The following is a 26603-nucleotide window of genomic DNA, read 5'->3' on the forward strand; positions in this document are numbered from 1 at the left end:
TCACATATGTGCATATGTTTCATCATCATTTTCAAAGCATTTTCAATTGAATGTGAATTATATGCCAATAAAAATACTTTTAAAGAAATAATCCAATGAATACAAAAGCAGGATTTGTTTATCTATTTTGTTAGGTAGGGTTCTCTAGAGAACCAAGATCGGGACACTTATGATTATATTTATGTAAGAGGATAAGTTTATATAGCGAAAAGGAATATAACAGCAAGTCAGTCCACACAGCAGTACAGAGAGCTCAGTCCAACTCACTTTTGTGGGACAGTTAATATACTGAAGGTCCTTCCAACTCAATGCTGTTCACTAGCCCAAGGCCAAGGAAGCAGACAGAAGGAAGATGAAGTGGTGAGGTGTAGCAGAGGCCAGTAGCTCAGTGTAGCGAAGCAGGTCGCAGCAGAGCCTCACGATGTAGCAATGCAAAGTGGCTGATGGGAGATGCAGCGTCTGGAGTGGGGGCAAGATGAGCGAAGTCTGCCCACAGACAAGGCAAGGTGGGGTGGCACCACATCATGGAACAGCATGGCACAGCGACAGTCCACCATGATCCACGGATTGGATTGGCCCACAAGTATCACAGCACACGTGTTAAAGTAGGGCAGCTAAAGCAGGCAGCTTGCTGGTCTAAGCACCGGGGAGAGAGAGAAGGGGACCAGCCTCCAGTGAGCCATTTATCTCAGCCACACCTCCAAAGGAGATATTCAAGCTGCTACCTGATCGACAGGCTAAACGCCACTCAGAGCTCCTTATGGGTGCCAACCCAACTATCACATCCATAGAGGAAGGAATTCAACTAAATTATAGTTCAGCACAAGTTCAGCAGTTCAAAACCACCAGCTCAACAGTTCAAAATCAGCAGCTGCTCCTCGACAGAAAGATGAGGCTGTCTACTCCAATTAAGATGTAGAGTCTCAGAAACCTACAGGGGCAGTTCTACTCTGTCCTTGTGAGTCAAAATTGTCTCAAGAGTAGTGAGTTGAGTATTAGCTACCTACAACCTACTAGAATTTCAAAATAGTTCAAAAATAAGCAATCAGGCTAGAAGAAGAAATCTCAAATAGTACACTTGTGGGAAGTGAAATTACTTATGACTCATTCATGTTTTTGAAATTTCCACCAAATGAGGGGATAAGACCAAGCCAGTAAGATGTGAGACTCCCCAAAGAGGTGACTGGTCAGTTTTGACATTCCTTTGGGAATAAGAAAGACATTGCCAAAGCAGGAACAGAAAATCTTATGAGCATAAATGACGAAGAGTCACAATGGAGCATGTGTGATCTCCCTGTCTGAAGGCCCCCGAGGCACCAGAAGCTGCCCAGCACTGAGACTATGAAACAGAGCAGAGACGCAGTACCAATCTCTGGCCCACGGTCCAAGATAGAAGCCAAGGGATCACATGGCTTTGGGCAAAAGATTATATCCTGAATGTGTTCTTATCCTAACGTGTAGTAACCTGTTAACTTCCCTAACAAATCCCCATCATTGTGAGCGTTGTCTGTGAATTCCATGTAGCAATCGCAAATCATTCTTGATCCCATCAGAGAAGCAGAGTGCTGCAGGAGGGACAGTTGGTGGCAGATAGGGTAAAGAAGAATGACCTCTGCCTTGTGACAGTCAGTCTTGGAGCTGAATTCTCCTCCATACTGAAGCTAGAGGAGGTCAGAGGGGACCTTTGGGTCACTTTTCAGCACTATACAGGATACATAGGTTTCCTGACAAGCATTCTCCACACCCTTACAGATACCATATTCCCAAAGAATAGCTGAGATTTTAATAATGTTGATGATAAGTATAAATGATCTGATTCAAGAGCTACAACACATTTTATGAGTGCAATCACAATGAAAGGAAAAAGGTTACTAGCAAAGTTATGAGAATTTGATTGTCTATAGACTCTTTAAAGGCAAGGAAGCCAGAAACAACAAAGTAATAATTTCTAAGTACTTAAAGAAGTAATTGTTAGCCTAGAAATCTGTCCCCAATTAAACTACAGTTTACATGGGAGCGAAATGACATTTTCAGGAAAATAAGACTAAAAGTGTTTACCATAAACATGTACAAGTTACACTGCTAATAACTAATATAGGTTTATTTAGGAACATAGTACAAGGGGGAATGGAGAGCAAAAGAACTGGTAAATAAACTTCAGGAAAATATAAACAGGTTTTAATATGTAAAATGCTTATTTTTGGAATAATAAAAACAAGGTTGAATTGAAATACTGGAGCATAAAGCATGAAACACGATGCCTGGGTTTAAAACTTTAAATCGTACATTGCTCTAGGAAAGCGTGAAGAGACTGACTTTCTGTATAGGGTATATGTTTTAAAAATGTAAGAGTTACCACTAGAAGCATAAGCTTTAACTTAAAAGTAGGTGATGGAGCGAGTGGCTAGGAAAGATGGGAAGCCTAGAGAAAAGATACTGCTGTAAGATGAGGAAGTGATCAAAGGCAGAAAATTAGGTAGTGAAAATGAAACCAAAAATTTCACTAAATAAGAGAAAAGTAAATAAATTAAACAGATAGTTCAGATAAAGATCTCTCCAGTATTATTTTTTTAAACCTAGCTATTGGTTGTTCAGATGCAGCTAAACCTACACACACAAATGATGAAAGATAAGGGAGAAAAGGCACCTGAGAAACAAGAACTAAAATCAATTGAGAGTGGCTGTGCTTCCAAGAAACAAACACTGCCCCCTGTCTTTCTCTTTCTCTCTCCGTGTACCTCTGTGTACACACACACACACACCCCTACCTAATTTACATGGACCTAATCCCTATCTACCTATCTATCTGTCTGTCTGTCTATCTATCTACCTATCTACTTATCTGTCTATCTACCTATCTACCCACCTATCTATCATCTTATATCCGTCTATAGAGAGCTCAGATTTCATAGAGATTAAGCTTGCTATCCCCTAGGTCGATGATTCAAACCCACCCACCACTTCGAGGGAGAAAGATGAGGCTTCTGCTCTCAGATCGACAACTTCAGCAGCCCAGGGAGCACTTTCTACTCTGCCCTGTAGGTCTCTGTGAATTTCGGTTGACTCAGTGTTAGTGGAATGAGTTTTGTGTGAAGGTAGATTAAAAACACAACAAAAGACCTCATTGCCATAGCGTCAGTTCTGACTCAGAGCAATCCTATAGGACACGGTGGAACTGCCCCGTTGAGTTTCTGAGACTGTTTATGAGAGTGCAAAGCCCCATCTTTCTCCTGCAGAGCGGCTGGTGGTTTTGAACTGAGTGACTTGCTGATGACAGCCCAATGTGTAACCACTACACAGCCAGGGCCCATATAGAGATAAGAGAGAGATATGGATAGTAAAATTGAGATAGAGTTTGAGGAATTGGCTCACAGGATTGTGGGTACTAGCAAGTCCAACATCCGTAAACCAGGAATTTGAATTTCTGAATTACATGGGTCCTCCACTTTCCCTTTATTAATTTTAGTTTTTCCTATTCAAGTCCCTCAAGAATATGTAAGCAGAGAAGAAAGAGAACAGCTCTCACATGAAACCTTATTAATTAATATTGTTTAATTTGTCATCTTTAGTTGGTTGATCCCACCTCTTGGGGCTTGAGTTGCCGGGCTCCAATGATGGCAGGCCCACCTGCCTTCTCTCGCAGGCTGCTCACAGAGGGGTTGCTGAGTCAGGTGACTCTATCTGAGTGACACAATTATTTCCCACTTCCCTGACTGAGAATTGCGTTCCTGATACTCAGCAGTGGGCAGCAGAACCGTAAAGGGAGCTGAGTCAGGAAGCGGTACAGTGTAAGGCTGGGATTAGAGAGCTCCAGTCCTAAGACCACGAGCTCTTCTTTCAGGGAGGAGCCAGGCATTGTGTGGGACCCTAAGGAATACTGAGGAGGTAGAAGTCTCAACCCAGACCTACTGGGTCATGTGGTCTACAGAGCTTTCTCTGTTCCACCTCTGATGTCTGAAAACAGCTTAGAATGGAGCACCTCATCCTACTGCCTCACTAGCAAGGATGGAGTGCCTAAACTTAGATGCACTCCTTCCCCGCAATTTGCTCCTAGGTTCCCTCTGTACTTACTGCTTGGGACAACATGGCACTCACCACATGGTCCAGGCAAAATGAGCCATTCCAGAAACCTTCAGTCCACGTCCAAGTGTATAACAACCCGTGCCCTCTTTGTTCCTCCCTGCAGGACTTTGCTCACCTTTAGATCCTGACAATATGCGCTGTCCTCCTCTTCCACTAAGGAACCCAGGATGTATTTTCTCTCCACAGTCAATCTTTAGTGGCCATGCCCGAGACCAGGGTCAACACTTCAGTTTGTGAGCCATCTGTGGCTCTTTCGGTACATAAATGTGGCTCTGAAGTAAAATGGAAAAAATTTAAAGAATATTATTCAAATAATGGTAGTTTCTTTTCTTTGTAAAAAATATATATTTATGGCTCTGAAATAACTTTTAGACTGTGTTGAGGAGCAGGATTGGCTCTTCCGTCTCTAACGTGTGTCTTCCCCTGCCCTAGACCTTAGCCCGTGTCACCCTTCTGTGACAGGGCGGGCAAACCTCTTCCAAAGCCCTCGGTCATCCCATTTACCCTTGGAAGGCTGAGAGAACCCTTGGCTAGAGGAAAAGAGAGGAAACCAGACGCTCTTAAAGGGAGTAAAGGGGTCACATACTAGGATCATGCTGAGGATGTATTTCACCACCACCACCACAACCCATAGTATGCTGGATGAAATTAGCCCATCACAAAATATCATATGAGGCTACTAATACAAGGGGGAGCTATAAAACAAGAAAAAGACTTTGATACCAAAGGAAACAGACTTTGGAGACTTCCAAAGGGGGTGGGGAAAGAAGAGAAGTTAAAGCAATGGATTGGACTGTTGATAGGTGTTCCTGGGGGTAAATGTAATACAGAAGTCCACAAGAGGGAGGAGAGAAATCAAGGAATGAACGGAGGGTAAACTATTGCAGACTTTGATTTGTAGTTTAAACTATTTGATATAAAGTTGATGATCTGAAATGCAAACCCTCACCTAATGTAAAATTAAATATTGATTGGAAAAAGTTACATAACCAAAAATTCTTGAAGGCATTATTCTAGACCTACCTTTAATAAATAAATACCTAAGATACAGTTGGTAGTATTTTCCTAAAAACAGTCTCAAAACACTACATAATTTTAAACTTTTAGTAATCAATTTTTAAATTTATATCTTGATAAAAGTTATCGTGTTAAAATCCCAACTAGTTCAATATTTATTTTTGTTGAAAATATCACACAGGTAATCAGTTGCTATTGGTAACGTTTTTAATTTTGTTTTTAATCCATCTGCTTTGCAGTGCCAAGAGTCTATTCAATCAGTGAAATTGGTCCAAATACTAAGAGGAAGCGTTGAAGGTGTCTTTTGTTTTGTTTCCAGAGGTGAACCACTGAGCTAACAGATACTCATAAAGTCACTCTAGAAATGTCAAACAGACGAGAAGGCACCCAAACTTAAAATTATACTTCCTTTAACATGCATCTGGTCAGGTGGTCCGTTTCTTCTACTGTTGCACCATCATGATGGGCACACATTCAGAGTCTGGGGTAGATCCTCTGTGCTGTAACTGTAGGGGAAAAACTTGAGTTTTAAAAGAGGATGCAAAAGATAGTCTTATTTGGTGACTCATTTATAAAAGGTTCAAATGCATGTACATAAATGTCAAGAGGAGTCTTAATTTAACTTCTGCCCTATAAAGAGTTAATCAGAGTTTATAAATTAATACATTGCCTGTAGGACAATATAGTGTTCCTTCCATTGTAAATGGAGCCAACATGAATTAGGGTCTGTCCACTGGTTGGCAGGAAACAGCCACAACTATCTCTGTGGAGCTAACATGTGGTTTTGACTTTGTGGCCATTTTAAAATAAAGAAATACTTTGGAACCAAACATTTGCAGAAATGATGATGTCCCTCCATAGACTATGAGGGCTCCACAGAAACTTGTTTGAAAATCAAGGGACTATGTTTAGTGAACTTGAAAGGAAAGGTCTTTTTTTAAAGCTGTTTTGAACGAATCAGAGAATGGGACTCATTAGAATAAGCCGATATAGAGTGCGGTTGATCAGAGAGTATTTACCCTGTGAGCCTCCTCCTCTCTTTCCGTGTGTGGTTGGAAGTAAGAGCCATGGTAACTAACGCCCCTTTCCCCCAAATGCCTGGTCTTTGGTGGCAGCTTCCTTTTCCTCCACTGCGCCCTTCACCTTACTCCTCCCTCCTGCCTTGTCTGTCTTCCGCCCTCTTCCTTTCCTCCCTTCCTCCCCCGCCCGCCCTTCTTTTCTCCTGTTCTTCCTTCTTCCGTTCGTTTCATCGCGTTATATTTGAACATTACATTTCATGTATTACTTTCTTGACCCCATTATCCCCCGATTCCAGTTCTCTTTATTATTGATACAAATTTTAAAATGTTTTCTTCATATAATTTTTTAAATACTTGCTATTTCTCCTCTCTATTGCTCTGAATCAATAGAATTCTCTTCCCAGAACCTCTGAGATCATGCTCTAATGTGGACGCTTTGTTTCTACGCTCACTGCCTATTTCTTTTCTTGGACATCTCACTTATTGGACCAGAAAAATTAGGGCAAAACAAAGAAATAAAATGTAAATTATTGAACTGAACCCATTTTTTTTAATTAAATACTTTTATTGGGGGCTCTTACAGCTCTTATCACAATCCATACATTCATCCATTGTGTCAAGCACATTTGTACATATATTACCATCATCATTTTCAAAGCATTTTCTTTCTACTTGAGCCCTTGTTATCAGCTCCTCATTTTTTTCACTCTCTCCCCCGCCTGCCCTCCCTCGTGAACCCTTGATAGGTTATAGGTTATTATTTTCATATCTTATATCATCCTCTGTCACCCTTAACCCACTTTTCTGTTGTTCGTCCCCCTGAGAGGGGGTTATATGTAGATCATTGTGATTGATTCCCCCTTTCTCCACTGCCCAACCTTCCCCTAATCCTCCCTGTATCTCTATTCTCATTGTTGGCCCTGAGGGGTTTATCTATCCTGTATTTCTTGTGTTGCTGGCTCTTATCTGTAGCAGTGTGCATGTTCTGGTCTAACCCAACTTGTAAGGTAGGATTTAGGTCATGATAGTCGGGGGAGGTGGGGAGCATTAAAGAATTAGAGGAAAGTTGTGTGGTTCATCAGTGCTATACTGCATCCTGACTGGCTCATCTCTTCCTTGTGACCCTACTGTGAGGGGATGTCCAATTGTCTACAGATGGGCTTTGGGTCTCCACTCCTTGTTCCCACCCCTACCCCCACCGCCCCATTCACATTGGTATGATTTTGTTTTGGATCTTAGATACCTGATACCTTATCCCATTGACACCTCATGATCACACAGGCTGGTGTTCATCTTCCACTGGGCTTTGTTGCTTCTCCGCTAGATGGCCGCTTTTTAATTTTTAAACCTTTAAGACCCCAGACGCTATATCTTTTGATAGCCGGGCACTATCAGCTTCTTCATCACATTTGCTTATGCACCCATTTTGTCTTCAGCAATCGTGTCAGGAAGGTGAGCATCACAGAGTACCTTATTATTAGAACAAAGTGTTCTTGTGTTGAGGGAGTACTGGAGTCGAGGCCCAATGTCCATCTGCTACCTTAATTCTTAACATGTAGATATAAGTACATAGATCTACTTCCCTCTTATATATAAATATATTTACATATGTACATGCCTGTATTTAGATCTTTATAAATGCCCTTTGCCTCCTGGTTCTTTCCTCTATCTCCTTTTACTTTACTCTTGTCCCACCATCATGTTCCACCTTCATTCAGGGTTTAGTAATTCCTCACTGTTAAATTGCCCTTGATTAAGCCCCACTAGGCATCTTACATACACCCTTCTCTCCATCTATTTTAGTTCACTTGTTGCCCCCTTGTCCCTGAAACCCATTTCTTCTTTCTTTCTTTTACACCTTCTACAAGTCTGTGCTTATAAAAATGTATATGGGGAACAAACTATCTGGCACCTAATATTTTGGCGCCTCATATTCTTTGCCATCGTTTTCCACTGGTTCTTATTAGCTCTTGAATATTATTTATTTAGTGGTTTTCTCCCTCTCAATATTGTCTATTGATATAAATTCTGTTAGCTGAGTTCTGTTAGCTTTGTCTTCTCTGTCTTACGTGTCATTTCAATACCCTGGATTAAGTCATTCATTTTTATCAGCCATACCTCCCACCTATTAAAAAAAAGTCTTCTACAAATAGTTTTTTTTATGTTCATGATGCTGTTGATGTTTTCCTGAGACTATTAGAGATGACTTTTCAAAAAGTATTTAGTCATACTTTGTCCTTTTTGGATACTTTTTGTGGTGTCTGCTCTTAAATTGTGCCCTTCATTCTGCATATTGTTCTCAAACACCTCTAGATTTCGTGTTTTCACATAGGGGACTCAGGAATAGAAACCACCTATCAGTTTGTCAAACTGGAGGCTTGTGTATTGCTGTGATGCAGGAACCTATGCCACTGGTATCTCAAATACAAAAAGGATCAGTTAGGGTGGACCGGTTTAAATGGAGTTCTTAGACTAAGATAGACTAGGAAAGACCTAGAGATCTACTTCCTTAAATCAGTCCATAAAAACTCTAGATCACAACAGAATACGTACTAGAAGATAAACCCCCTAGGTTAGACGGCATTCAGAGTTTATAATACTAGATTAAACCATGCTTATAAAGAGGAATGATGTTGTTATGTTGTGTGTAGAGACAACTATGAGTCAGGGGAGACTTAATAGCAACTAACAGCAACAGAAATAGGAATGATACGGAAGTGTGGAAATGAGCAGACATATTCGTTTAGGGTAAGTGGGACTCAAGTAAGCCTTACACAGGGATCCCAAAGTTACCAGAATGATATACACTTTATTCTAGGATGCAGTGCCTTGCTTTACTGTCCATGTTGTCTTGAGACTGTTTCGTTTTATGTAAATGTAGGATGATTTGTTTTGCTCCGTGTTTTGTTTCATTTTTTTCTGTCTTTCTTTATCCGGGGTACAGAGCAGGGTTCTGTACGTGAGCAGGGACTGGGTGAGAGGGACAGGGGCTTAGGTGCACTTGTCTAAAATGTTTACTTACTTCTCTTCAACAGACCTTCGTCCTATCCTCCAAACATGGACCTGGACCTCTGTGCTCTGCTTCACTCAGACCCCTCCTGCACTATGCACCTGCCATTTTTCAAGATGTACTTCGTCCCACCCTGGGACTAGAGCCAGGAGCTGAGGGTGTTAAAAGCTATGCTTTATATAACTAGTTGGATGACCATCTCCTACCTGTCTACACTGGTTGTTGTTATTAACTGCATTGAGTTCATCTAGTCAAGATTGGTTATGGGTTGCACCTCTGTGATCTACAGTGTTTTCACTGACTGATTTCAGAAGTAGATTGCCAAGCCTTTCGATCTAGATTACTTAACTCTGAAAGTTCTACTGAAACCCACTCACCCTCACACTGGTTTTGAATGTAAAGGAGAGCCCACATCGCAAATATAATTTAAAGGGAACATTTATGAAGTCTTAAATAAGAAAAGACAAAGAATATCATCTGGATGAAGGAGAACATTAGCAGGGGGTCTTAATGGCACACAACAATTTACAGAGATTCAGAATCTTAAAAAGAACAGGAGAGGGGGAAGGGAACTTTCATAGAAGCATGGTAGGTGGCAGATCAATATATCACAGTTACAGATGTATAGACGCGGAAATGGGACCATGACTGGGACACATACATTATTTTAGATGGAAAAGTACGCAAGATTGACTTAGTGCCCTCCTACCAAGGTAGTCAGGATATGGCTCAAATTCCATTAAAACACACCCAGGCAAATCCCTAAGGGCTATACTGCTTCTCTCTGGAAGGACAGTAATCCACTCTCTAATGCATTCTCCCTGAAGGCAAAACTATTCCCTGCTGCTGGTTAAGCAGTCAGAAAGAATTCAGTGGAGGGTGAACTTATGTGGAGACATATAAATGGATTTAGAGCTTCCACTGTGAAATGTAGCCCTTTGCAAACTTTATGGTCAGAGATTTAAGTTCTAATACAATAGCAGCACACATAACTGCTGTGGTAGTTACATAATTTTCATGTCAACTTGAAGTGTCGGGGTGGAGTCTAGCCTGTCAATCAGGTCACAGACTGATGATGCCTCCTAGTGGGGTGACCTCCTCATAAAGCGGGAACCTTCCCCCTCTCTCTGCTTCAACTTTTGCTATTGAGTCACTCGGAGAGCTGTCAGAAACACCACCTGTCTGCACCCACCCGCCTAGGCGCTCCCTGCATTCTGCATCATTGCATGTGGCTGCATGAGTCCAAAGGGGGATTTATGGACTAGTATCGGATTTATGGACTTGTTCTGGCCTGGCCTGGGATGTTTGCTTGATATATAATTACCTCGTGATATAAAACTCTCTCTTACACATTATATGAGTGTCACTGAATTTGTTCCTCTAGTCAACCCAGCCTAACACACCTGCCCTAATATATTGGCTGGAATGAAACCGGTATTTTTCTGCATGGAAGGCAAGAATCTCCCAATAGAATCACCTCTTCCCTTAATCTGTCATTCCTTATCTCTGGCAAATATATTGACATTTCTTATCTTCTTAATTCCTAATACATTTGTTAGTGTTATTTTTATATGCACATTTTCTAAAGCACAATTTATATGAATAGGAAGTGTGCATGTATAGGAAATTGGTCCCTTCCAAGATGTACTTTAAGAAACTCTCCCTATATATGAGGATGGGGAAATAGATCTATGTGCATGTATTTATAGATTTAGTATCAAGGTAGCAGATGGACATTGGGCCTCCACTCAAGTACTCCCTCAATGCAAGAATACTTTGTTCTATTAAACTGGCATTCTATGATGCTCACCTTTCCGACACAATCGCTTAAGACAAAGTGAGTGAATAAGCAAATGTGGTGAAGAAAGCTGATGGTGCCCAGCTATCAAAAGATATAGAGTCTGGGGTCTTTAAGGCTTGAAGGTAAACAAGCGGCCATCTAGCTCAGAAGCAACAAAGCCCACATGGAAGAAGCACACCAGCCTGTGTGATTACGAGGTGTCGAAGGGATCAGGTATCAGGCATCATCAGAACAAAAAATCATATCATTGTGAATGAGGGGGGGAGTACGGAGTGGAAACCCAAAGCCCATTAGTAGGTCACTGGACATCCCCTTACAGAGGGGTCTCAGTGAGGAGACGGCCAGTCAGGGTGCAATGTAGCAACAATGAAAAATCAACTTTCCTCTAGTTCCTAAATGCTTCCTCCACCCCCCACTATTATGACACGAATTCTACCTTGCAAGTCTGGCTAGACCAGAGGATGTACACTGGTACAGATAAGAACTGGAAACACAGGGAATCCAGGGCAGATGATCCCTTCAGGACCAGTGGTGTGAGTGGCGATACTGGGACGGTGGAGGGAGGGTGGGTTGGAAAGAGGGAACCGATTACAAGGATCTACATGTAACCTCCTCCCTGAGGGATGGACAACAGAAAAGTGGGTGGAGGGAAACATTGGACAGGGCAAGATATGACAAAATAATAATTTATAAATTATCAAGGGTTCATGAGGGAGCGGAGAGCGAGGAAGGAGGGGGAAAAATGAGGAGCTGATACCAGGGGCTTAAGTGAAGAGCAAATGTTTTGAGAATGTGAGGGCAATGAACGTACAAATGTGCTTCACACAATTGATGTATGTATGGATTGTGATAAGAGTTGTATGAGCCCCTAATAAAAATGATTGAAAAAAAGGAGGAAAAAAACTCTCCCACATTCAGACAGGAGCCCTTATGGGCACACAGGCTGCTTGTCTCATATAAACAAGAGTACCTGCCAAAGCTTCTCCTTTTGCCATGACTGCTCAGTCATAGCCAAGCACCCAGAAACCTGCTTGATAATATTGTCTCATTAAATGCCTTTACCGTTTCTAGTGCTGATGAGCGGTTTGATGCCACGTTCCACACCAACATCTTAGTTAATTCCTCTGGGCATTGCCAATACCTCCCTCCAGGTAAGACTGTTTCCTCTTGTCCTGCCTGCATTAATAATGTGTGTTTAAGGCGTCAGCTTTAGCCTAGTGTGAACCAGCTCTGTGCACCTTCCGCCTTTCTCACTCTCACTGCCATGGAGTTGATGCCGACTCACAGCCACCCGTGGGGCAGGGTGGAATTCTTTACTACACCTGGGAGTCTCATCTTTCTCCCCTGAAGTCAAGCAGCTGATTCATGGCTAGCCACCCAATGCATAGCCCACTACACCAGGAGGGCCTTTAGCGATCCCCATTTTTCCCTCTGTCCTTTTTCTTGCCCTCCATTGTACCCTCATATATTGCCCAACTGTTTTGTCTTAGAATTATTGCGCAAGCCATCTTTGCCAACACATATCATGTATTTTTATTACTTTGGTGTGTTCTTTAAAGAATTCACGGGACTTTTCCTTGTTCAATAATTCTTAATTGTCCTTACAACCTATCAGCCTAAGACACTTGTTATTTTTCTCTTTCAGAACTTGTGCTTTATCTCAACTCTGCGGCTGTAGGGGTGCTGTTGGGAAAGGGTTGGAGTGGTCTTACTGAGAATTCCTAATGACCATTTAGGGTATTGGATCCAAGATCAAATTCTTCCAGAAGAGAGCTGATTAATTATTTGTTCCTGAATCTTTTTTCTCTTTTGTTTTCTACACAAACTCTATTGTTGCCCTGTTTTCAAGGATTGATTCTTTTTCCAGGATTTTTTGGTCAGATTCATTGGGATTAAAAGAAAAAGTCAACCATTAGATGGAAGGGTCACTGGGATTTTATAGCTTTGAGGTACCTTTATAATAAGCTTTTACATGTGTATATTAATAAGGTTTTCCTTCACAGGATATGTTTTTCCCAGGTTATCTCCCCTACTGTACTACCCTGGTTTATGAATGAGGCCTGAGTAACTGTTTGCTTTAATTCCCTGAACCCTCTCTTACACAGACACACACACACAGACACACACACACTTCTGTTTACGCATTCCCTGACCCATTAGCCCACTTCTCAGTGGTTCTACCTGCTAATTCACCTTACCCCCAACCCAAAAAAAGCAAAAGCAAAAACCATGAATGATAGATTGTCATAAGATTTGTAAGAGCCCCCAATAAAATGATTAATTTTTTAAAGATCACTGCTGTGGAGTTGATTCTGACTCATTGTGACTCTATGGGAGAGAATGGAACTGCCCGGGGGTCTAAGGCAGTAACTCTTTCAGAAGGATAAAGCCCCCTTTTCCTCCCAAGCTTCACCTCACAACATACAACAGAGCTGTCTTTGTCTGCAGGCTTTTTGGGTGGTTTGTTTTGTTTTGTTTTGTTTTGTTTTGGCAAGCTCTCCCTCTTTGGCAAAGAGTCTGGTTTTCTCACCTCAGGATGCACCCCTTTGAAACCCTAAGAATGGCCCAGGATGGATGCTCCATAATCAATATATGAACGAGTGATTAACTCAGTGAGTGCTAGATAACCAAGAACCAAGCCCAAACTGCCTGTGGGGTTTCCATGGCTCAGAATCTTATGGAAGCAGATGGCCTCATCTTTCTCCCTCAGTATGGCTGGTAGGTTCAAACCACCAACCTTTCGGTCAATAGACCAACGCTTCATCCATGACACTGCCATAGCTCTCACGTGTATGTTTATATGGAAGCCCATCAGCTCCCCAGTGCTCTCCCAAACATGTATTTCCCCCTAACTTCAGGCTCACTGCAGACTGAAGCTGTGGGCTGAGTCTTGCATAATCTTTGTATTCCGTTTCCCAGACCTGTGTGTTGCAGCTCCTACTATGAGAGTGATTTTAGAAAATGAGGTTGGGTAGTCATCAATGGAGAAGAATAGTGTGTGCTCAGTATGGTTCTGAGGCCGAGGCCATTTCCAACCATCTGCAGCCATGATACGTTTTGAAATGTAAATTAAGAGCCCTCGTGGTATAGTGGTTCCACATTGGACTGTGACCCACTTTGTGGGCAGTTCGAAACCACCAGCCGCTCTGAGGGAGAAAGACTGGGCTTTCTGCTCCCAGTAACAATCACAGGCTCGGAAACCCCCAGGAGGTCGCTCTGAGTCCGCGTGGACTCAATGGCAGTGAGTAAACAGTGTGGTTTCAGTGTAAACGTATTAGGTCGTATTCTGCTCATGATCAGAATATACATAGGTAGTTACAATTACCTCCACGTATATTTCTAAGAGCCATGGATTGTGTCTATTTTTAACCTAAAGAAATGCTAGGCCACCCTGACAAATATACACACATATCCCCTTCATTGTTTTATTTTCTTCTTTGCAATTTTCCATAATTTTTACTTTTGCCTGATCATTTAGCATTCAGTTATGGATATAATAATAATCAGAAAATTACACCCAAAGCCCCTAAAACGGTTTTCTTCCATGGGGTGTGTCAGTATTGTGTTTCGATTTTAAGAGAGTGAAACTTTAGCTGAGCTGTTTCTCTAGAGATTTTTTAAAGAAGGGTCAAATTTGTTTACTCTCTAGAGGCTTCGCTGCCGTTCGGAGACAAAAAAATTGGCCTGAAACCCCATGGATGACAGTCAGACCAGAGGTGCCTCTAACAGGGCATCCACTTAAGCCGCATCCACGGGGCAGCTGGACTGGGGCGCTCACACAAGCACGCATTATGTCAAAGAAATGCTGAGTTTCACAACGGCTGTGACCTGTATGTCATTCTGCAGCCTCCTTAGCAAGCTAAGTAATGCAGAAGAGGCATTGCATTGCATACAATGGGCAGCGTGTGATTACGGAGGCCATGAATGTCCTGCATTTCCGCCATTATCTCCATCGGCTGAGGTGGGTTTTCCCACTTTCATTGTCCGCAGGCATATTCAAGAGCTCCTGCCACATCGATGTACGCTGGTTTCCCTTCGACTTGCAGCAGTGCAAGCTCAAGTTTGGATCCTGGTCTTATGGAGGGTGGTCCCTGGATTTGCAGATGCAGGAGGCAGACATCAGTGGCTACATGCCGAATGGAGAGTGGGATCTTGTGGGTAAGTGCCTTGGGCACAAACCAAGAGAAGGATTGCCAACAAACAAAGACCCTGGCAAATAGCTTGAGAGGGAGTTTCTTTATTTGTGTTGTCTCCTTAAAAGTTTGGGCTTTGCCCCTTTGCTTTTCAGTGAGACTATTTATTGAGCCCCGTAGTACTCTCCGTCATTTGCTGAGAATGCTGAGAGAAAACATGAAGTAAGTCGACAGCCCGATGATGCTTTCTATGAGGGACAGGCAGTTACGGTGAGGACTGCAATTAAACAGGCCATTGCTGATAGAAAACATAATAACAAAACATTGGTTATAAAGTAGACTCTGACTCATGAGACTATGAACTCAGGTGTATCATAGTACAACGATGCAGGAGGCAGACATCGGTGCTCAAAAAGGTTTTTGACAGCTAATTTTCCCAAGGAGTCTCTGGGAGGACTCTAAATGCCAGCCTTTTCGTTGGCAACCAAACTGGTTGTCCATCAGTACTACCCGGGGACTCCAGTACGAGTACACATGCTTTTAAACTGCCATAAAGTAGATTCTGACGCATAGTGGCCCAGGGCTTCTGAGATTGTAAATCTCTATGGAACACACCACCTCCTTTTTCTGCTGAGTTTGAAGTGCCCATCTTTGGCCTAACCCACCACACTACCAGGGCTCCTTGGGTTAGTATAAACCCAAACAAGCAAGCTCACTTCCGTCACGTCAAGGCCGACTTACAGGATAGGATGGAACTGCCCCTGTGAGTTTCTGAGCCTAAAAACCCCTTCTTTCTCCTGCAGAGCGGCTAGTGGTTTTGAACTGCTGAGCCATCAGTTCGTAGCTGACTGAGTAATCACTATGCCTCCGGGGCTCCTGTAAGAAGCTCTATAGCATTCCAATCCTACTCCATCCCTAAGAGCAGATGGGGTAGTAAAAGCCCCTTTGTGAGTTATATTTAGTATTGACAACAGAAAAAAATTAGATTCATAATGATGTAACATTTATAAATGTATAATACAATATTTAATTTTAATAATATTATTTTCAATCCATTAAAATATTTATCACTTTTCTCTAAAATCATCTTAAGTAACTCTTATATTACAGGAAAGGTCTGTTAAGCACTAACTAAACACCTTTTTACTTCTTAATGAGCTACACAAGTGTGTTTGTGTGTGATGTCCACAGTAAAGCAAACCATGTGGTTTTATTAAAATGCTGGCTCCTTCCGCTCCTCCCCATGAAGGAATCCCAGGCAAACGGAGTGAGAAGTTCTACGAATGCTGCAAAGAACCCTACCCAGACGTCACGTTCACGGTTACCATGCGGCGCAGGACCCTCTATTACGGCCTCAACCTGCTCATCCCCTGTGTGCTCATCTCTGCCCTCGCCCTGCTGGTGTTCCTGTTGCCCGCGGACTCTGGCGAGAAAATCTCCCTGGGTAAGTGCGTAGGGCTTGGCAGGCCTCTCATGGGAAGGCTCTTCCATGAGACTGAGTCTTGGGATTGGCTTGTGGGGCTCCCTATGGACATTGCAGGGACAGGCCTGGGCTTTGGTTCAGATGACCCAAGGGCCCATTTGGATCATCTGACAGTAACATCCTGGCTCAAGTGTGTGTGTCGGGGCTGTCCCCATGACAGTGGAGTTCTGGGTCTAAGGCCAGATGTTATGGCTCTGCCAGAGGGAGCCTCTTTGGCAGCTGCCGGTAGGGTGCCAGTTGTGGGAAGTAGGGAGACCCAGGGAGGGAATAACTTGGCGCACTGCGAGCAGTCTTCCTTGGTGGTAATTGGCTACAGTGATTGTGGACATCAGACAGTTTAATCCAGTATCAATGTCATACATAATGTAACTACATAATGGTAATGTCAATGTAGAGAAAAAAACTAAGAGTTAGATTATTGAGATTAATTTTCTCAATGAATTATTAAAGATGATACTTAGCATATGAAAGAATTAAAGGTCAAACCCTGATCTCCTGACTGAAACACAAAAATGATTAATGACTCAACAAAGGTTCACATGGCTAGTAAGTGAATAGTAAATTCAACACCTAAAACTAGGTGTTTTAACTAAAATTTTTTCTTCGATAGAAACCACCTCTTAATAATAATGTCGTAGAGAAAATGGGATATGTGTGCTCAGTTAGACAATTTGGGGGTGGGGGGTTGATTCTTCTAAGGTCTGGCTCCTGAACGTCTCTCCAGCAGGGACTACTGTGCTCCTCTAGGGAAGGACGTGGACTGTCCCCAGAAAGAGCCATGTGCCCATAAGCACAGGAGCCATGCATAAGTGTCGGGAATTGCCCTGCCTCCAGCTCCTGCCTAGTTCTTTGAATCTTGGCTTGAGAGCCTTGTCAGCAGTTTACCTAAGGAACCTCTCTGTGCCCTCTTCTAGGGATAACAGTCTTACTGTCGCTCACTGTCTTCATGCTGCTGGTGGCTGAGATCATGCCTGCAACATCTGATTCGGTGCCTCTGATTGGTGAGGAATGCACCGGGGAGCTCTCAAAAGGCCCGGGGTCAGAGCGCGCTGGGGTTTCCTAGCAGGTGCAAAGAGAAGTACCCGGCCTGCTTTCATTTGCTGCCTTGGGGAAATGACCTCTGTAGCCATGCAGAATGACCCAGCCTCTGCTTCCCTGCCACAGGTTGTGTCCTAGGAGATCTCCCTCTGGCTCTCACCCTCTGTCTGTTCTCTCGGCAGCCCAGTACTTTGCCAGCACCATGATTATCGTCGGCCTTTCTGTTGTGGTGACAGTGATCGTGCTGCAGTACCATCACCATGACCCTGACGGGGGCAAGATGCCTAAGTGGGTACGTCCCTGTCCAGCCCACAGGCAGCGTCAGAATCTACTCCCGGGCTCTGCATACTTGACCACGGCCACGCCTCTGAACAGTGCAGACTGTAGGCAGATGAAAGTGGGATTGCAGTAGCAGGATTTTAGCTTGTTGCATTGTGGATTTTTAAAAAGAGACCATGATAAATGGATGTCATGAATAATCTCATTTAAAGATCACCTCTAAAACTCATTCCTAAATAAATAGCTTTATTTTTGTGTGAATTCCTCTATCTTTGAAGGGAGTACATATTTAGGAAGCATGTGCCTTCGGATAGAAAATTTAGCATTCTAAGGCACATGTGTTTATTTTTATCTAATATTACAGAGACAGTTTCTCACACTGACTGCTTTGTACATTAGGCTTTGTACATCAGAACTCTTCTGTGAGCCGTACCACGGACTGCTGAGCAGCATGGTTGCATCTTCCAAACACAAACATCAGCGGTAGTAAGTTATAGGGTGACTAATCAAAACAAGCCCGTAGAATAAATGCCACTGAAGGGGAAATGGAATGGGAGAAAAGGAAATGAATGGATGAATCCCTAGCAATGAATATTTAAAAAATTGAATCTACTTATGGCGGTCAAGTCTGTCAATGTCCTTCAACCTTAGAAGCACCTATGGAGCTGCCTAGTGACCCTTACCCAGCTAAGTGACGTGTACCTCCAGACTTTTCCACTTACCACAGTAGTCCTCTTGAACAGTCGGGAGATCCTGATTCAGGCCTCGCTAAGGGCTATGCTTTCTCCCCTCCCTTGACAAAGCATATGCTTCCAGGGGAAAGTCGATCCACATGGACTGTTGTTGTTGTTGTTGTTGTTGTATGCTTCCAGGGGAAAGTCGATCCACATGGACTGTTGTTGTTGTTGTTGTTGTTGTTGTTGTTGTTGTTAGGTGCCATCAAGTCAGTGCCATAGCTACCCTATGCACGACAGTAGGAAACACTGCCACCCCCACCGTTGTTCCTGTGCTTCAGCCTAGTGTGGCAGCCACTGGGTCACTCCATCTTCCTGAGGGGCTTCCTCCTTTTTGCTGCCCCTCTGCCTTACAAAGCCTAATGTCCTTCTCCAGAGACTCGTCTCTCCTGACATGTCCAACGTACGTAAGATAAAGTCTAGCCAACCTTGCCACCAAGGAGCATTCTGGTTGTACTTGTTCCAAGACAGACTTGTTTGTCCTTTTGGCAGTCCATGGTACGTTCACCTCGATTCAAATGCATTGATTCCTCTTCCATTGTCCTTATTCCACGTCCAACTTCCACAGGCATATGAAGCGATGGAAAATACCCTGGCCTGAGTCAGGCGCACCTTAGTCTGCAGAGTAAGATCCTTGCTCTTCAACACTGCGGCACGATGGATGGTTGTATGGATTGTGGTGAGAGCTGTAAGAGCCCCTGATAAAATGTTTTTTTTTAAAAAAGAGTTTTTGTGCAACAGATTTACCTGATGTTCTGCATCTTTTGATTGCTTCAATGAATTTTTATTGTGGATCCAAACAAGACAAAATCCTTGAAACTTCTCTCTTTTCTCCACTTTTCATGATGTTGCCTGTTGCTTCATTTGTGAGTATTTCGGTCTCCCTTACATGGCTTTGTGGTCCATATTGAAGGCTGCAATTCTTGATCATCAATTGCAAGGTCTACAGATCCTCTTCGCTTTCAGAAAGCAAGGTTGTGGTGCCTGCATATTGCAGGTTAATAAACTTTCCCCCAATCCTGATGCCGGTTCTTCTTCCTATAATTCAACTTCTCTGATGATTGGCTCAGCACACAGATTGCCTAAGTATGATGAGAGAACACAACCCTGATGCACACCTTTCCTGATTTTAAACCATGCAGTTTAAACCTTGTTCTGTTCACACAACTACCTCCTGATCCAGGTACAAGTTCTGCATGTGCACAATGGAGTGCTCTGAACTCCCCGTGTCTCAAGACGATCTATAGTTGTGCTCCACACAACCAAATGTTTGGAACAGTCAATAAAACACACATAAACATCCTTCTAGAATTCTCTGCTTCAGTCAAGATCCAGCTGACACCAGCAGTCATGGTCCTTCTTTCGGGTCCTCTTCTGCATCTGGCTGGGACTTCTAGCAGCAACTATCGGATGATCTACATCAAAAGCTTACTTCAGGGGCTGTCAGTGACCTCGTTCTATAATTGGAGCATTCTCAAATTGGGTGCTTTTCTTTGGAGTGGATACAAATATGGACCTCCTCTGGTCAGTTGACCAGGTACCTGGCTTACAAATTTCCTGGCACAGATGAGTAAGTGTTTTCAGTGCTTCTTCAGCTTGCTGAAGCATTTCGATTGGTATTCCAGCAATTCCTGAAGCCTTGCTTTTGGCTAATATTTTCGATGCCGCTTCAACTTGTTCCTTCAGTACCATTGGTTCTTGCCTATATGTTACCTCCTGAAATGTTAGGATGTATGCTATTACTTTTTGGTACAGTGACTCAATGTATTCTTTCAATCTTCTTTTGAGGATTCCTACATCTATCAATATTGTGCCCCTAGAATCATTCAATATTGTAAATCTAGGCTTTTTTTTTCATGAATTCTTTCCGTTTAAGATACGCTGAGCATGTTCTTTTTTGGTTTTCTACCTCTAGATCATGGCATATTTCATTATATTTTACTGAAGTCCTTGGTAGAATTCTTCAATTTCTTCATCACTAGCTTTCCTGGTAGGTGCATAAGTCTGAATGATAGTCATATGTGTAGATTTCCCTGATGCCAGACAGGTATAAGCCTATCACAACCAGCAAGATTACGTTTGAGTCTCTTCTGACATCCACACTGATGAAAGAAAACTTTCTTTCCCTAATTGTTAATGAAATCTTCCTTTTTCCGTGAATGATGTTCTTGATGTCTTCCCACAGTTCATCAGGCCTTCTGTCATTAGTGTTCAATGCAGCCATTCGTTTCTTAAGTTATCCTCAAAATGCAGGTAAAATAGACTCAGGATAGAATTTTGGCTCTTGTGAATTTCTTTGCATTTTCTTCAGCTTTAATCTGAACTTATCTATGAGCAATTGATGGTCTGATCCACAATGGGCCCCTGGTCTAGTTTTAGGTGCTAATATTGAGAGTCTCCGAGGTCTTTTCCCACAGATGTAGACAGTTTGCTTTCTGTGTACTCCGTCTGTAGATGTCTAAGTGTATAGTTACCATTTGTGTTGTTGAAAAAAGGTATTTGCAGCCTACACTTATTCGTTCTCCTTTTTTTCCCCCAATTGTTTTTTAAATACATTGCCATTGGTTAAATCAATGACTAAGTCAGGATTGGAGGCAGGCTTATTTACAACTTGCAACTTGCAGATGACACAACTTTGCTTGCTGAAAATGAAGAGGAATTGAAGCACTTGCCAATAAAAATCAAGGATTGTAGCCTTAAGTGTGGATTATAACTCAATGTGAAGAAAACCAAAATTCTTACAACTAAACCAATAGGTATCATCATGATAAATGGAGGGATGTTTGAAGTGGCAAGCATTTTGTCTTGCTTTATATACAATCATTGCTCATGCAGTTAAGAGATCAAAAGGTATATGACATTAGGTAAATCTGCTGTACCAGACTTCTTTAGAGTATTGACGGGTAAGGATGCTACTTTGAGGACTAAGGTGTGCCTAACCGGAGCCATGGTATTCTCCATTACCTCATATGCATGTGAAGGTCGGACATTGAATAGAGAAGGTCAAAGAACAATGGATGCATTTGGACTGTGGTGCTGGAGCAGAATGTTGAAAGTACCATGGACTGCTCAAAGGACAAACCGATCTGTGATGGAAGAAGTGAGCCCAGCGTGCTCCTTAGAGGTGAGGATGGCCAGACTTGGTCTTACACACGTGGATATATTGTCAGGAGAGACGAGTCACTGGAGAAGAACCTCGGGATTGCTAAAGTGGCAGGGCAGCGAAAAAGAGGAAGGCCGTCAATGTGATGGATTACACAGTGGCCGCATCAATGGGTCAGGTTGCAACAATGTGCAGATAGCACAGGGCTGTGCGGTGTCTCATTCTGCTATGCATGAAGTTGCACATTTCGAATGTCTTCCAACTCAAGGGGCCTCTTTGGCACTAGCTCTGTCAGTGTTCTGCTTCCATCCACGAGGCCTTCGCCCTCGGACAATGTTTCCATGCTGTGCCTAAGGTTTTCCGTGGCTCTTTCCTTCTCCCTTGTCTGTCTTAGTTTGGGAGCACCACTGAATCTTGGTCACTTTAAGTGACCCTGCTGGCGTTTGAAATACCAGTGAAAGCTTCCTGCATCACAGCAACGCACAGGCCACCACAGTACAACAAACTGACAGACAAGTGTAGACACACCTTATCAATCTGCCCAATTCTACCCAGAGTATATGATTTAAAGATGGCTGTGAGCATAAAAAAAAGCCTCATGGATCCTAAAACAATTTTTACACTTGCATTCAAGTTCAGAGGAAGATTAGGAATCACTAAAGTGCTAAATGCAGCTAGAAGATATATTTAATTATATCTGAATCCAGGGAGTTTCAGGGCCTCTAAGACATTTACCTTGGAACAATGTACAAGTTAAAAATTTAAATTAAAAATTAAATCAGGAAAAGTGATTTTTTTTCTTGTTTTTTTTTTAATCATTTTACTGGGGACTCATACAGCTCTTATCACAATCCATGCATACATCAATTGTGTAAAGCACATTTGTACATTCATTGTCCTCATCATTCTCAGAACATTTGCTCTCCACCTAAGCCCCTGGCATCGGCTCCTCATTTTTCCCCTCCCTCCCTGTTCCCCCCTCACTCATGAACCCTTGATAATTTATAAATTATGGTCATATCTTACACTGTCCGACGTCTTCCTTCACCCACTTTTCTGTTTTCCGTCCCCCAGGGAGGAGGTCACATGTAGATCCTTGTAATCAGTTCCCCGTTTCCATTCCACCCTCCCGGTATCGCCACTCTCACCACTGGTCCTGAAGGGATCATCTGTCCTGGATTCCCTGTGTTTCCAGTTCCTTCTGTACAGTGTACATCCTCTGCTCTAGCCAGATTTGTAAGGTAGAATTGGGATCATGATTGTGGGGTGGGGGTGGGGGGGAGGAAGCATTTAGGGAAAAGTGATTTTATACAAAGATTGTTTTCACAAATTGTCCTTTACCCCCTTCTTGGCAGCTTCCACTAAAAAAAAATCAGTGCAGCCTCATTCACTGACAGTGTTCGCAGCCGCACACAGAAATGCCCCTCACCACAGGCCATAACAGACGGTTTTGAGGCTGCTTTTAAGAGGTTTATTACCCACTTATAATGTAGGACATATTTGTACATAGTTACCTACATTCCCATCTGACTTTCTCATAACCATGGCCATCTAAGTAAGCTCTCTGGCTCAAAGTGAGTCTGGTCCTGTTCATTGGTGTGTCTTTCGGTCTATGAGGAGCCGTGAGGGCTACAAACTCGGCTGCTAGGCGAAAGGTCAGCCACCGGAGGCCGCCAGCCACTCTGGGAGAAAGATGAGGCTTTCTAGGCCGGTCAAGGGTGATGGCCTCAGGAACCTGCAGGAGTTTACCCTGCCTCTCAAATTGTCAGGAGTCAGAACTGACTCGATGGCAGTGAGCTTTTGTCTTATCACCAGGCTCTGCGTTAGTCTCCTACAGCTGTGGACCAGAAATAGGTAGCTTATCTTGCATACATGTGTTGTCTTGCTGTGCTGGAGTGCGCATTCAGGGTGTCTCTGGTTGGATTCTTCTAGAGTCAGGGAACTGTGTTCTTTGCTTCTGTCTTAGCTGGTGACCACTGACTTGTAGATGCAGTTTCACACGGTTTTCTTTCCTATGTCTATGTCTCTCCTGCTGTTTCTTTCGTTTTGTTTTGCTTGTTTTAATTCCGACTCATAGCAACCTTATTGGACAGAATAGAACTGTCCCATGTGTTTCCTATTTCTCAAAGTCATCCATCATATAATGTATTACCCAGCCTACTCTAATATGACTATTTATTATCTAATCAATCAGTTCTGGAAAGGCCCTATTTCCAAACAAGACCACCTTCACAGGCACAGGAGTTATGATCTCAATAATCCTTAGAAGGACACAATTGAATCCACAACACTACCCATCTATCTGTTTAAATCTGTTTTCTGTCCGTTTTCAGATTTGAATTATGCAAATACAAAAATATATAAACAAATGTGCTTACTTCTGCTAAATACGTTGGCTGATTTAATGATAATGAAAATAAGACATGAAGACTCAAAACTATTTTAAATCAGCAAACCTGGTAAGCTTTACCAATCCAGAAAAATCTTAATGAAGAACATATGCTAATTAGCCACTTCTCAGCATAAGAGATTGAGATTGATGGCTGTAAATGAAATAAGAACTTTTATATCTTCTTTATTGTAAATGTCACGGTTTTTTTTCTTTCCATGTGTACTTGAAGCATAAACAGCTTCCAAGGGACTTTTATTACGATCTATTGTTATGAAGAAGATATCGTTAGAATGTAGTGTTGTTATATGACATTTGCAAAAACCAGCACCTAACGGAAGAGGTCACGAACAGAGTTTGATAAGTACCAAGAGGATAATTCCATATTTTGAGATGTTCTAGCCTTGAATGCTAAAAATCCAGGCCATTGGATTCAAAATAGTCCTCATAGCGTGTTTCATATTAACTTGTGACATGTTCCGGAAGCAGATAGTCTCCACGTGGAAGCATGAAGCCCTTGCGTGGCTTGCTTTGGCTCAACTTTTCGGGGTTCCCTCCCACTCAGTGCTGGGGTGTGTTCCCTCAGTGACCCTCATGTTTTCCCAAGCCATCTGAATGGGTTGATGGGTTGTCAGTTTGGCTCCATAGCGCCCATAAGCACGGCAGAACGAAGCATAGCCCAGTCCTATGCCATCCTCCCAACCGGTCCTTTGCTTCAGCACTTTGCTGCAACCACTGGGTCAATCCATCTTGTTAAAGTTTTACCTATTTTTTGATGCCCTTCTCCTCTTCCAAGCATGACGTCCTTCTCCGGGACTGGTCTCTCCTGACAACATGTCCAAAGTATGTGAAACAAAGTCTCGCCATCCTTGCTCTAAAGAGCAATTTGGATGTACTTCTTCCAAGACAGATTTGTCTTTCCTTTTGGCAGCCCATAGTAATTTCAATACTCTTGGCCTGCCCCCATTCAAATGCACTGATTCTTCTTCAGTCCTAGTTATTTAGTGTCTAACTTTCACATGCCTATGAGGCGATTGGAAATCCTTTACTGCTCAAACCAACATCCTTGCTTTGCAACACTCTAGAGAGGTCTTGTGTAACAGATGTATCCAAGGCAAGGCATCTTTTGACCTCTGGACTGCTGCTTCTGTGCGCATTGAATCTGGGTCCGACGGGACAAAATCCTTGACAACGTCACTGTTTTCTCCACTTACCGTGATGTCACCCACTTGTTCCGTCATGTGGATGTTGGTCTTCTTCACATTGACTTGTAATTCATACTAAAAGCTAAAATCCTTTATCCACAACTACCAAGGTTCATGTCCTCACGTTCAGCAAGCAAGGCTGTGTCGTCTGCACATTGCAGGTTGTTCATAAGCCTTCCTCTAATCCTCTTCAGATTAGCCAGCTTCTCTGATGACTTGCTCAGCACACACATTGAATGGGCATGGCGAAGACATACAGTCCTGAGCACACCTTTCCTAATTGAAAAACATTCGGTCTTTCCTTGTTCTGATCACACAGCTGTCTTCTGATGCATGTACACATTCTGCAGGAGCACAGTGAAGTATTCTGGAGTTCTTCTCGGGCTAGCCGTAGCTTGTTATGATCCACCCAACCAAATATTTGCAATAGTCAATAGACCCCAAGTAAACATCTTTCTAGTCTCTGCTTTCAGCCAAGATCCATCTGTCAACAGTAATGATATCCCTTGTTCCTCATCTTCTTGAGTCTGGCCTAACCCTCTGGCAGTTCCCTGTCCAATGTACTACTACAGCCATTGTTGGACGATCTTCATCAAAAATTTGATCTGCATGCGGTATCCATGATATTTGAGGATACATATCTTCCTCAGTCACATGTTGAGTATTTTCTGACCCGAGGGGTCTGTATCCCACAGTCTTCTGCCCCCGCTCATTAGGCATTGGTATCTGACAGTACTTCCATGCTGTCCCTAAGGTTGTCAGTGGCCACTCCTCCAAAGTGCATAGCTGGTTCCTGCTTCGGAGTCTGTTCTTAGTCTGGATGTTCAGCTGAAACTTGTTCACTTTGGAGGAGGCTACTGGCATTTGAAACACCAGTGACAGAGCTGCCCGCATCACAGCAACACACAAGCCACCGCAGTGTGACAAACTGACAGTCAAGTGGTTGAATGATCGAATTGGATCTCCCAGATATAGGTTGAAATCCCGGCCACTGTAGCTGTGGATATGATCCTGTTTGGTAGCTTAGACTCCACATTCACTACTCAGGGAAGCAGCAGTCAAGAAATCAGAAGATGCAATTTTACACAAGAGCTCTTTAGAGTGTTGAAAATCAAGGATGTTACTTTGAGGACTAAGGTGAGCTTGATTCAAGCCCGGGTATTTTACAGTTACCTCATGCATGTGAAAGTTGGACATTGAATAAAGAAGACTGAAGAATTGACACTTTTGAATGATGGTGCTGGCGAAGTACCTTGAACTGAAAGTACCTTGGACTGAGAGTACCTGGACTGAAAGTACCTTGGACTGA

The 26603-nt window shown here is 42.8% G+C and overlaps 1 protein-coding gene across 1 annotated transcript in view; it reads left to right on the plus strand.

Moving 5' to 3' along the window:
• The window catches only part of LOC101656805 (neuronal acetylcholine receptor subunit alpha-7), a 125736-nt gene that overhangs the window by 94612 nt on the left and 4521 nt on the right, over window positions 1-26603 (plus strand). Inside the window, exons 5-9 of the mRNA XM_013006032.2 lie at window positions 12002-12081; window positions 14921-15088; window positions 16313-16507; window positions 17461-17547; window positions 17767-17876. Coding sequence (XP_012861486.2) covers window positions 12002-12081; window positions 14921-15088; window positions 16313-16507; window positions 17461-17547; window positions 17767-17876 — 640 coding nt within the window. The remainder of the gene's footprint in view (window positions 1-12001; window positions 12082-14920; window positions 15089-16312; window positions 16508-17460; window positions 17548-17766; window positions 17877-26603) is intronic.

This window comes from Echinops telfairi, unplaced genomic scaffold, assembly GCF_000313985.2.
Source record: "Echinops telfairi isolate 266 unplaced genomic scaffold, ASM31398v2 ScPeMD7_7;HRSCAF=31, whole genome shotgun sequence".
Lineage (NCBI taxonomy): Eukaryota > Metazoa > Chordata > Mammalia > Afrosoricida > Tenrecidae > Echinops > Echinops telfairi.